At 42.5% G+C, this 13,337-nt stretch overlaps 1 protein-coding gene across 1 annotated transcript in view; it reads left to right on the top strand.

Annotated features, from left to right (window-relative positions):
* The window catches only part of LOC117560086 (E3 ubiquitin-protein ligase SH3RF3-like), a 148,650-nt gene extending 135,987 nt beyond the window's left edge, over positions 1–12,663 (top strand). The window contains 3 exon segments of the mRNA XM_034236850.1: positions 7,778–8,136; positions 8,727–8,748; positions 8,750–12,663. Coding sequence (XP_034092741.1) covers positions 7,778–8,136; positions 8,727–8,748; positions 8,750–8,896 — 528 coding nt within the window. The 3' untranslated portion in view covers positions 8,897–12,663.
* The last annotated feature ends 674 nt before the right edge of the window (positions 12,664–13,337 follow it).

Here is a 13,337-nt window from a genome sequence, read left to right as displayed (position 1 = left end):
TGGCCATGTCATCCAGAGCCACCCTCTCCCGTCCTCGGGGAACGGGGAGACCTCTGCATGCTGCTGCTTTGCTGATTATTTCCGGCAGCTCCAGCATAATGCCACCCAACGCCGGTAGCGCCGTGGCCACGGAGAAGGGGACCACGTGCTCGGCCGCCACCTCTGTATCTCGCTCCGACCCCGTCTCCCCCATCCGGGGAAGAGGGGGGAGGGGAGAGCCGCATGGCGAGCCATGGAGGGAGACGTGGTAGGAGTCGTCCGACTCCTGCCCCCCACTCGCCTCCAGAAACAGGCTGCTGTCCCTGTTCTGGATGGGCCAGTCGTCCTCCTCACCCGCAGCAGCTAGAGCGTCCGCCCTTCGCTTCCTGTCGGATGATGGGAGACGAACCCAATGTGAACATGCGACCTGCTGGCTGAGAGCCGCGTGCTCTGGCCCCAGGCAGGATTCGCATATTGGGTGCAAATCATAGCTCATGATGTATCCCGTTTTGCACGAGGGACACACGCGGACACTATCATTGCTCATGATTCGATCTTCTTGTGCTTCAGTACTGCTGGTTGCTGAAGAAAAGAGGGAGCAGATTGCCGGGCCCCCTTCCTATTTATACCGGAAGGAGGCCCGAGGGTGGGGCCCACCTGGCGGGTGGAGTGGACTACAAAGTGTTTCAGTGCTGCGCGGGGGCGCAGAGGGATAACCCAATAGCGATAGCCTTAGAGGGCGAAGCCATACAGTATACGAAATAGAACAAATACTGAGTTTGCTTGAGTCCGTTAAGAAAACACAATCCCTCTTGTTTTGGACCACTCAGCTAAAATAGTGCAAATACAATAATGGCGCGTTTCCACTGCAGCGGGTAGCTCACTTTAAGCGTGCCGAGCCGTGCGGGGCCCGTTTTTGGTTGCGTTTCCACTTGGCCTAGTTTTAGCCCGGGGCTACTTTTTCACCTTTTTTCTGGCCCGACTAAATCGTGGTTCTAGGGCCAGGAACAACCAGGCTGAGTCGGGCTGAGTATGCTAAACTAGAGAGAGAATCGCTGGCAAGGAGGCTACAACTACAACAAGATGAACATATTTGACAATATTTCAAAATGATGCCGAAGTAACAACATACTGATACCGGTTAGTAAAAACCATGAATTAATGCTTTGACAAGTCTGCAGACAGACGGCAGGCGAAAAACCCTTTTAAAATGCGTGTTTTCTAAATGTAGCTTGGCTAAGCTAACGTTATATATGCTCCGACCGTCCACACTCACAACAACGGCCTATACAGACATAAATAAACCAGCGACTGTATTCACCATGACACAGGCAGTCTGTGGTTTGTACTTGTTTAACTTTTGTCAAGTTTCTGAACAGATATGAGGAGCTGTGAGCTCTGAGTGCTAAGAGCTAACGGCTGTGTTGTTTTTCTGGGGCTCTCATTGAAGATGACGTCACGGCTCCGCCTACACTGCAAGTGAGCCGGGCCTAATAAGGCCTAACCAAACCGAGCGAGGCCGAGCGAGGCCTGCAGTGGAAACGCGCCATAAGTGTGAGAAGAAGAAAAACATGGTGCCACTTCCCCTTCTTCTGATGTGCCAGTAGTCCCCTCCCACCTCCGTTAGTGTCATTCACCGGGCAGCTGGCACACCTCCTGGATGCCATCCTCCATGTTGTGAGATGTGCGGCGTTAGAGCGCTGGATGTTAAATCGGGCCGCGCTGACAGTGAAGGATGGCAGCGAGAGCTCGCATCTGTTTCGGCTCCATTTGTTTCACTGTTGGCTCCACTGTCTGGGACAGCTAATCTATGGCTAGCTGACAAACAGCTCATTGACTATGGAACAGCAGGAAGCGGCCTTGTTTACATCGGCACACTCAAAGATGGCTTGAACCGAATTCAGGACCATTACTCATAGGCTGAATATATCTCATAAAAGTTGGAACAAGGTGTTTAAAATGCCCCATTTGTCATTCTGATATCACAGAATGCCACCTTATCACAAAGGTTGTTTCTTGTTATACTAAATGAAATATCTGCCTTAAACAATAATTCTAGTGTTTTTTGGTATGCTTTTTCTCTGCCTTCTATTAATCTTAAGCAACGACCTGCCTCACCGAGTCTCAACAAGCTGCCACTCCACCCCAAAACGTCCTTTCAATATGGATTTGGCTATTTTAAGAATCACAATATGATCAAAATACAGTTTTGGAAGCTTTAACTCCCTGAGAGGTTGAAAATGATACTGAATAATGGCACAAAAATAACAAATGTTCAGTCTTACCCTTATCCACAGTGCTTATATGTGTTGCTTTCAGCATGGGGGGGGGCAGAAGCATCAGGTTGAAGTCAGGGTGGCGATGAGCCGAACAGAGTCAGTCTTTGTTACGGCCATGTGTTACGGCCATGATGAAGCGGCTATGATAACCGTCTGGCGGACACAGAGTCATCTCTGTTGGTCACGCTGTCTACAGCCTGCATCACAGACACACATCACGTTGGACATTGAGAAGTTCTTGTAGACTTTCCGAATAAGTCTGCACTCACAGGACAGCTGACAACTGAAACGCTGTCAGTAAGTCAGGCAGGATGTCAGAAGGTCTGTTAAGTGTTTATACAGAAGCATTGATGGCATTGGTCTTCGATGAAAATGGGAGGAGTGACTATAGTATGACCAATTTTCCTTTCAAATCTGGAATTTGTAGTGTTGAGCAGTAAATGAGCACAACTGTTTCTACATTGTGTGTGTAGTGTTTGCAAACACAACAGAATGGAGAAAGACATATTTCCGTAAGGGATTAATAAAGTATGTCTTCTTCTTTCTAATGTAAGTGTCTTGGAGGTTTCTAGTTGGGAAGAGATTCACATTTACAAGCATAAGTACACATTTTGTACAAACAGGTTTATAAAAGGAACAGCAAAATGGAAACAAAAAGAGCTTCCCTGTTTCAGCATCCTGCCAATGTGCTGCAGTGCAAGGCCTTGTACTGAATTACACTTCAAATGCACAGGAATGAAATTGTGAGTGTATGCTGCCACCTGGTGGTTGACTTAAGAACAACAGTAGCAGCAGTTTGTCTTGCTTGCACGCACACACACACACACACACACACACACACACACACACACACACAGGGGAGCACACACACACTCACAGGCAGCTGATTAAGCCTTTAAGCCTGCAGATGAAAGGGGAGAGGGAGTATTTACTCACTTTTTCCGCTGTTGTCAGTCCCACCTCCTTCCTTTCCTCTCTCCTTTTACACCCCTCTGTCCTCCCTGCTATCTTCCTGTTTCTACACCCTTTCCTCTGTCCTCTCCACCTTTCCCCCCCTCTCAGAGTCCCTCCTCTTTCATTGCTTTCTCCTTCTCTGACACACAATGTTCTCCCCTTCTCTTAATCTTTATTTTCTCTCCATTTTGTTCTCCCTTTCCCAAATTAAAATTAAAAGGCGCTTTATTGCATGACAGGAAAGAAGTCTATGTTGCCAAAGAGGTGGAACATTTCATATGCATACTGTAGGCAGTGAGCAAGATTTGATTTATGTTAAAGTAATTCAACAAAAGCTTTATAAACCTAATCTTGTGAGAAATAACCAAGTCTTATTGTTTAGGGGGATGCAGAACATCTCTAAAGGTGTGCTGTTGTTCCAGTCGGTCTGCTGAGTCAAAGTGTTTATACAGCATCGCTTGCTTGGTCAGCACTTTTTCTGTGCTGCCACATTTACATAGTAAGACTGGTCATTAGGGCCAGGAGTTGTCGTCGTTACACTTTTTATTGATTTGGTTTTGATCAGACACTTATACCAGTGATTTGGAAAACAGTGTACTTCTTCAGTGTTGATGCATAAGTATGGTTGTTGGATGTTGACTTTGGGCCGTAATACTTACAATATGATGGACAGGTCTGTGAACTCAACACTCCTTAAAGTTCTCCTGTTGTGCTGTAATGTTTCAATTCTTTATATTATTAAGTTGGCCCTGATTTTTTTGCCATGAAATACCTTTGTTAGTCCACAATTATCCACAGTGTCATAGACACCTTTGAGTGTCTATGATTGTATTAAAGTGTCTAAACTATGCTATGTTATCGATTGGATTGTAAATATATATTTTTATATATAATGTATTTCTAGGTTTTTGAACATTTCGTCCGACTGATAAACAAGCTATTTTGCAATGTTAATTTGAGCTTGAAATTATGATGGACATTTTGAACAATAAAGTGGTTGATCAAAAAATAAAAAAGGCAAGGCAAGCATATAGCACCCATTCAACATAAGGCAATTCAAAGTGCTTTACAAAAATAAAAACTTAAGAGCATGAATAAATAGTGCAGCAGAATCACAATAAAAAATGACACAAAAACAGTGATTAAAAAGCATAAATGGATTAATGCATCCATGGCAAAAACCCAATAAATCCCAATCTGAAATATTTAATTTCTCCCAAATTGGGACAGTGCCGATAAAGTATATTCTTTTTTTTCTTTCTGTCGTTTTTTCCTGTATCTCTGACAGTTTATCACTGAGATCGTCTCCATGTTTTCTTACTACTCCTTTTAACTGCAGTCATGAAGCTCAGGCGGTTTAAAGACGAGCTGTATGTGTTACTGAGCCATCTGCTAAGGCTTGTCAATTTGGTATGACAGCTGGGCGGGTAAAAATAATAGATATAAATGTTCATTATATCGAAGCAGTGGCCTTAGCAATGTGATTAGAAGTCAGAATAGTCTCTCATGCAGCATGTTTAATGAATACATTTTGGAGAAATTATGAAAACTGGAGCAAAGAAAATGAAAAGGCTTGTGATGCCCTCTTGTAAAGAGGAGAGAATAAAGTCATTAACAGTTTCTGATCAAGGTTAGCACTTACGATGTGAGAAAAATGTTGTTCACAAATATTTACACGTTCAGGTGGAGGAAGCTGAAACAAACACCAGAACCTAACAGGAAATCTGTGAAAATGTGGAGGAAAGGGACATTACCTCATACTGTGTATATAACTGTGATTTTTTAGACTGTGTGCCAGACTTTGTAGAACAGGATCACACTGAATTATGAAGTTCAGGCCATGTCATGTGCATCCTCTGATTTTACTGCCTCTGTTTCATGGAAGGCGCTTTGGTACTTCCCTTTACGATTATATCTAAGAAAGTGGAGCCAATTCAATGTACCGTTCAGTTTCAATTACATGCAATATTCCTGAGCGGCCAGTCCTGCAGTGTGGTCCGCAGCACGCGCCACACACACACTCACACACACACACACACACACACACACACAGCTCCAGTATTTGATTTCCTTTGTCCCTCTGAATTTCACTGACGACTTTGTCTGCTCCATCGTCAGCTTCACAGTCAGAAGTGTTCAACTTCACACTCATCAACACGTTTCTGAAGACCTTGACAAGGTGCACGGCATGATGAAAAGTCTGCATAGTGTCGTTTCTTACTGCTACTGAGAAACGACTATAGAAATGATTGGTAGATTAACCCTCATACAATTGTTGTTTTGAGTATATGATGAGTTTAACAGACAGATATTAAATACTAAGTGTCTCCACCATGAGTCATGCAGAAGCACCACTTTATATCTTACCAGAGATGTGCTATAAAAGTGTATATTCTATTGGCCATTCAGCATAGAAAAGCATGAAAATAAGCACAATTATACTTCTTTACTTAATAAGTCTTAGTTGACTAAGATCAAAAGGATGTATTAGTTGAACAATGGACTGAGAGGGTCCTATATCTTTTTTTAAACAGCTCTCTCGTCAAGTAAAGGCCATTTTGTTTATATAGCCAATTCTTTATGGTGGCGAAGTCCATAGGGACTTGGCTTGGCAACTGGAAGGTCACCAGTTCAAGTCCCGGAAAGACCAAGTGCTACCGAGGTGTCCCTGAGCAAGGCACCGTTCCTGACACTGCTCCCCGGGCGCCGTACATAATGGCAGCCCACTGCTCCTAACACTAGGATGGGTCAAATGCAGAGAAACCGTTTCGTTACATAGTACCTGTACTACGTAATGACAATACGTTGAATCTTCTTCTTTAAAGACAACACATTTGCCTCAAGGGGCTTTAATATTGCTTTGTTGTTAGGAGAGCGTTTCATTTGTTTTCTCTCGTGTGATATATTTACCTTGCAGTAGTTTGCTGGTCAACAGGTCACACGCTCTCCTTCTGTTCTCTCCTCCACTCTCCCTGTTGCTTTGCATTTATTTAAAGGAACCATCTTCCTCTCTAATGCTGTTTTATCTGTTTTTATCATCTTAATCTAAAGTAGTTTATATATTGTTTACTATTTCCATTTTTAGACAATTAAGAACCGAACATTTTTAATTCTGTGAGTTCCATTTAGCTTTTTAGCTTTCATGTTTGCAACTCCCCGTAGCCATGGCAACTTTCAATCACTGCATCGAAAGGACAGTGTTGGATGGGAAACACATCTAAAAAAAAACGATGCTCGTTCCAGCAGCCCATGTATAAAAGCAGCAGATGGCTGACAGAGCCGATATGGAGGCTTCATGCGTCTTTCCCTCAAAAAATGTAATTACGCTCAGGCATGCTCAGTATTGATCCCCTCGTCATGGCTGAGACTGTAAATCAGGTCAAGCAGCAAAAGACACAAAGCTGTTTATACATATCTGAGTGTTGTACAGCCTTTTCAGAATCACACATGAATGGGACAAGAAATGGAAAAACGTGACTCTGCCTTTAAAGGTACCATTAAAAACACTCTGCCTATAATCAATATAGCTGTAGATGCACATGTGATCAGCGTGAAGGATCGTTAGTTTACCGCTTTGCTCGGCTACCAGCCTTTTAAAATATGCATTGTGCCTGCAGACCATTATATTATTAAGCATACTTTCTTGAGTTGTATTCCTACTCCCATAACAATGAATGCCTTATTTCAGAGCTTTGAGTGAAGGTCAGAACGAGGTAAAGATCAAGCTGCCTCTTTATTCAGAGGAGATGCTTCACCTACATCTAATGGTTCTGCTCATAAATCCCACATCACATTTCCATGTATGGTTAAAAAAACAACAGATCTGGACTTTTGCACTGTTCTTATTTACCATGAATAATCTACAAGAGAAGTCTACATGATAAAAACGTGATTAATTCAGATTTAGGATGATTTGATACACTGTTTATTGTAAGAAAGTTGCATGGACGCTCTGCAAACACAGCAAACTATCATTATTGGTCAATGTATCAATCAAGCAAAGCAGTTGGAGTATATATTACAGATAAAATCAATTTTTCTAATAACCTTCACAGTTGTATTCATGTGTAATTATTGCTTTCAATGTATTTAATCTAAAGTGCATGTCCTCAGTGTCCTTCCAACGTAAGCATCAGCGTGAAGAAGACAGTTAGCAAGCTTCAACGCACGCTGCCGTGTGTAGGGGCCGTTAGTGCGGCTCACCCTTATTTACTGTCTGCCTTCTGATGAAAGAAAGGCACTTTTATCACCAGTTTGATTCCTTTTGTCAGGTGGAGTTAACAGGAAAATGTGTTTCAATTTGTTTCATAAATGTGTTTTTTGATTAATGTGTAAGGAGTTTTTTCTCATGTAGAGAAAACTAATATTTCTCTTCACTCTGTAGAGGTATTGTTTACACAGAGATTTCATTACTATGCTGTCACTTTTCAAGATAGGCTTTATGAAACCTGTATTTCTCTCATTAAACCTGTATTTGATATCTCACCATCATCTCTGTGTGTTTGCCCCCCCCCCCCGCCACCCCGCCACCCCTGTTCATCTCCATCCATGCTGCCTGTCCTCAGAAGGAGAGGAAAGCTGGAGGTTTATTAAAACTGTTGTCGGGGGCGGCAGCCAAGAAGAAATCCCGCTCACCCCCCTCCTCCCCGCCCACCCACGACCCCTCATTGGCCGGCCACGACCCCGTGCACCACCCCCACCACCACCACCACCACGCCCGCTCAGGTTCTTGTCCCATGGTGGCCCAGGGGCGCGCCGGCTCCTGTCCTATCGAGAGTGAGATGGCGGGGGCCATTGGGCTGGAGCCTCTGCACAGGAAGTCGGGTTCCCTGGACACCAACTTCCCCATGTCGCCCCCGGCAACACGCGCCATCAACGCCCTGATGGTCCTCCGGCCTGAACCCAAACCCCTGTCCAGAGAGAGGTGGGCACACACAGCAAAATCATAGTGATCTCTCAAACTATTGCTAACATTTTCAATTCAGTTTTTCCTCTCTGAGGTACAAAATGTATACTGGGAAATGCAGGGGATTACTCATAAAGTAAGCAAGACATGGTTGTGTGATTCCCAGAATCCATTAAACATTTTGACGGGTCCCAGAGAATCCCAGGGTCGATATTTCCTTTTACCCATAATTCACACTGCTGTCCTTAGAGCACCACAGGAAGTCACTCCTGCCTGTGGCCAGTCAATAAGCTGCCACTTATCTCTTTATGTTATATAATATCATGCTCTTTTATTGGACATTTTTTCTTTACATTTAAAATAGTGTAAATATATGTATATGATCTGTTGTATCTGTTTATTGCACATTCTAAATCATCTAGTTAATTTCTCTTTTATTTTATTTCATTCTAAGATGGAACAACTTTTACGAAAACCAATTTCTCCTGGGATAGTTATAGTATTTCTGATTATGATACTGATACTCTCCACTCTTACCTGCTCTGTTGATGTGCTGTTGTGTGTGTTCTAACTATCTGTGTGTTTGTGTATGTGTATGTGTGTGGCAGGTTTCGTGTGGTGGTCCCCTACCCCCCCCCAGAGTGAGGCAGAGATCGAGCTGCGGGAGGGAGACGTGGTGTTTGTCCACAAGAAGAGGGAGGACGGCTGGTACAAAGGAACCCTGCAGAGGACAGGGAAGACCGGCCTGTTCCCCAGCAGCTTCGTAGAGAGCTTCTGAACGGGATGAGGTGGACGGACAGACACTGCTCCTGTTTCTGAGTCGAGAACACACACACACACCCACACACACACACATACACACACACACAAACTCACATACACACAGTCTTCTACATACATACACAACTGGATGGATGGACCCAAATTGGTTTCAAGAAAACACAAAATGCAAAAAAGAGACTTCTTTTGATAATAATAATAATAATAATAATATTAATAATAATAACCATCAATAACAACAATAACCAACATAAGATTATAGCAAAGTAAAATTAAATTCAAATTAAATGTACACAGATAAAAAAAATAAAAAATGTTTTTAAATAAGTAAAACATTTGAAAACTTCATCAGAGAAGAAACAGCACGTTTTTTTCCAGAATAAGAAACACTACAATGTTCCAACTAATAGCTTTTTAAGACTGGCACAAACAATAATCAATAGTAATTGCCTTCAATCATTTAATTTAATTGCGGTCCAACTAAATATACACACACACACACATACAGGAAAGCTAGCCCCAGCTTCGACTTGGATTGAGGGGCCCCCCCGTCTTTGGCCCTGTGATGAAGACTACTGAAGGCCTAGGCTCAGAGAGCACAGACCCCCCCCCCCCCCCCCCCCCCCCCCCCCCCCTCAGCATCACCCACCAGCAAACACTAGCACAAAAAGCATTAGCTCTTCTTTCCACTGAGACCTCAGCACTTGACTTCGGTGCTTTCTACGAGAAGTGCAGATTTCTCACCAGGTGATGAGGGAAGTGTGAGCCTACAGTCCACCATCATTGTCTAGTTTGTGACAACAAGCACATGTGTTTCTTACCAACCCAATATGTGTTAATAACGATGCATGTAGCATTATTATGTTTTTTTATATATATGTTGAAATAGATGTTTGTGTTGTCCCAAACTAGTCATGCTGTGATGATCTGTCACAAAACAAAAGGTGCAACAAGCAAAAAGTGAAATAGGTGGTTCATTCTTTTTATATATCTCACATACATTTATACCGCCATTTAATTTTTTTTTAAATATGACCTTTACAGACACCCCACAACTGGGTTAAACTGGCTTGCTGAATGTAGGAGGAAACTAAAAAGGTTACACCAAAACCAATTGAATTGTACTTGATTAGGTTCTTTTACACACACAGAATGCACTTGGTAATATTTTAAACAAAGGGCCAATACAGTATCGACATATACAGTATTTAACACACTCAATTATTATTTATTTGACAAGCGGGATTTCCGTTGCTACAAGTGAAATCCTTCTTTTTCTTTAAGCCAGCACAAACCTCTTTGGCACAACAGAAATGAAATCTATGAAGCTACTCAAACCAACAAAGAAGTTACAGTAATCAATACATTATTGTTAAAAGCAATTCCTCCTCCTGCCTTTTATTTACACACTGTTTGTGAAACCAAATGTGTGTGGATTCGATGCTCACTGGAGAATGTACAGGAGGAGGAAACTCCTGAGATCAGACGGCAGGGTCGAGTTTCCCACCACACAACTGCCAACCTTTGACAACAACTTTTCCTCCAATCTTTTTGTACGGCTTCAGTGAGTGTACAGTCAGTCTGCTTTGTGAATTTCTACGTCCTGAGTGTGGAGCTTGTCTAGTTTACATCCAGCCACAACCATCTACCTTGTTACCCTGTTTCTGGAGATAGAAGCACATAAATGCAGAGCTGTGTGTGTGTGTGTGTGTGTGTGTGTGTGTGTGTGTGTGTGTGTGTGTGTGTGTGTGTGTGTGTGTGTGTGTGTGTGTGTGTGTGTGTGTGTGTGTGTGTGTGTGTGTGTGTGTGTGTGTGTGTGTGTGTGTGTGTGTGTTTGCGTGCGTGTGTGCGTGTGTGCGTGTGTGAATAATACTGGCCATGTCTCAATAAGAGAACAGATGAATGAAGGGTTTTCCTCACATGCTGTGTTTTTTAAACTAGGCCAGAGTAAAGCACAAACACTTACTGGCACACAGCTTATTGGCTGAGCACACAAATGTCTAATTCGCTCTTCTCGTCGTCCATTGGCTAAGGACACTTGACTTCTTGGTGAACTGCCTTTATGTCATATGGTGTAGTCACTGCTACAAGCTCTCCACAGAGTCACAGACAAACAAGCACAACACAGAAGTCCTAATAGAGACAATACAATCTGAAATGCATTTAGTTCTCCCTGACCAACCTTTATCCCAGATAAATGGTCAAGCATTTATTTCCTCCTTTATTTTTGGTCTTTAAAATTAATTGGTTAATAATAATTATAAAGAAAAGGGAAGCACATTTTAGTTTTTTTTTATTTCTTGTTCACCTTGAAGTGGGGCTGGCAGTTTGTTTTTTGAACATTGTTTTTGGATTGTGGGTATAAAAACTTGACCCTAACTAAACTGTGAAGAAAAGTAAACAGAGTAAACCTTACAAAGCGATTAAAGCACGGGCTGCTTGCAGTGCAGTATGGGTAATCCATGTGTTTCTGGAGCAACAGATGAACTACTACTCGAGCAAACACACACGCAGTTGAACACTAGGGCTAATCTGACAATATTGCTTTTGCATTTAAAATCATGGCTATGAAGCAGCTTGTCTTTAGATATTTTTTCAATAAATGTTTTCTATTTATTGAACCATATTTCTGAAGTGTGCCGGACTATTTAGGCTTTCAATTGAGGTAAAATATAAGTCTTTTACTGTCAAATGTTGTGTTATTTGAAGCCTCAATCCAACAATATCAGCATTGGACTTTAAAGCTGCCAGTCAAATCCTAGTGCCTACAAATGCCAACACACACACTCACAGAGTTTCACACCAAGCAGACCAATCTTTTCACTTGTTCTTACTTTCTTCTTATCAGTACAATTAGCTTTGTTTCACTTGGTGACAAAAACTAGCAGATCCAAGAACAGCTCTGCACATACCCTGAGCAAGGTTTACCTTATCCTTTTTTTATGCCGCTGAACAGAAGACACACATTTTACTGGGTCTCACTCAAGCACAAGTCCTCAATAAGGTCTTATTTTGTTTTCACGAGGTTGATGCTGTGAGAAGGAAAACAGTTTACAACAGTCAAAACATCAGGAAGTTAAACCACAGTAGTTGTTTTACATCTTATATCTTTAACTTATGGTTTCACAATTGTGTGATGTGAGCTAGTCTTTCGCCTAAAGCTCCTGGTTGTAAATACCACTCGAGAATCTACGGTGGCGCCTTGTAGAAATTGTAAACAGCAGTGGTCATTTCCATTGGGCATGAACACAAAACAAAACATTTCTCATACATTTTTTATCGGATTTGATATCGAAATACTGTGCATTTCCTGTTTTTGTCCTTCCAGGAAGCCTGAGCACTCACCCTGCCATCTTGAATTAGATGTCGGCCATAATTGTTCCTATGGATACTTGTGTGTGTGAGTGTCTGTTTGTGTGTGTGCGCGAGGGGAGGGGGCCTCTGTATGTAGCTCTTTACATAAAAAAGGAACTTTATTAAAAAAAAAGTTTGGTGTGGCGTTGACGCTCACGCCTCATCATGACTAAGATCGGTTTAAAACGGCGGTACAGCGAGGGGAAACAGGAAAAAATAAAGTATATATATTATTCTATATTGTGCAGAATATTTATAGGCCTTTTGTGCCATTGAAGTCATGCTCTGCGCTGGCCATGCCGCGCTCTACCATGTGATCATTATACATCGTCTTGTACCGATGACCCGTGGTTGATTTGATTGTTTTTTCATGTCAAGTGCATTTTTCGCAATAAATGCCTTTGTTTTAAAGCAGATTGTCTGTGTCTTCTCTTGCATCCACCTGCAGCTTTATAATGGAGATAACACCAGCAGTGATAGGAAGCTAAACCCGCGTGTGTACTCTGATGCAGAACGAACACATTACCTGTACAGCCCATTAGGATTTTAGTGTTGCCCTTTGGAGGATTAATCCTGAGAATCATATTATATCCTGCTCTAATTATAATTATCTGCACTCACAATGTGCTCATTATGAGCTTATGAAGCCTTCTGAGCTACGCTCCAGGTAGGGCGGTCTGATGAAGTGTTTTACTGTCATTATTATCACCAGCTAGTAGAGTATGTTTTAGAAATAAAGCTGACACTTTCACTCTTTTCATCATGCCTCCATCTTCTCCCCTCCTTCTCTCCCTCTGTCTCTCTTGTGTTCTCAAGCCAACACTGGCATGGACGAGGTGTGTAATTGGTAATTTCACAACGTCGCCACCACTCCCCTTAAATGACAACCTCATCTCTTCAGCAGCAGGGCCTGTCTCCAATGATCAGCTCCATTTGCATTTAGAGTGACTAGCAAAAGGTGACAAGGGTATGTGTGCGTGTGTGTGTGTGCGTGTCAGTGTGTGCACGTGTCAGTCAGTGTGTGTGAGTGCAGGGATATGACAGCCCTCTTGGTCTGCGGTAAAGCTAGTTTCAGGTTGGATAGG

Source organism: Gymnodraco acuticeps, unplaced genomic scaffold (assembly GCF_902827175.1).
Source record: "Gymnodraco acuticeps unplaced genomic scaffold, fGymAcu1.1, whole genome shotgun sequence".
Taxonomy (NCBI): Eukaryota; Metazoa; Chordata; class Actinopteri; order Perciformes; family Bathydraconidae; genus Gymnodraco; species Gymnodraco acuticeps.
This window is presented reverse-complemented; position numbering and strand designations above follow the sequence as displayed.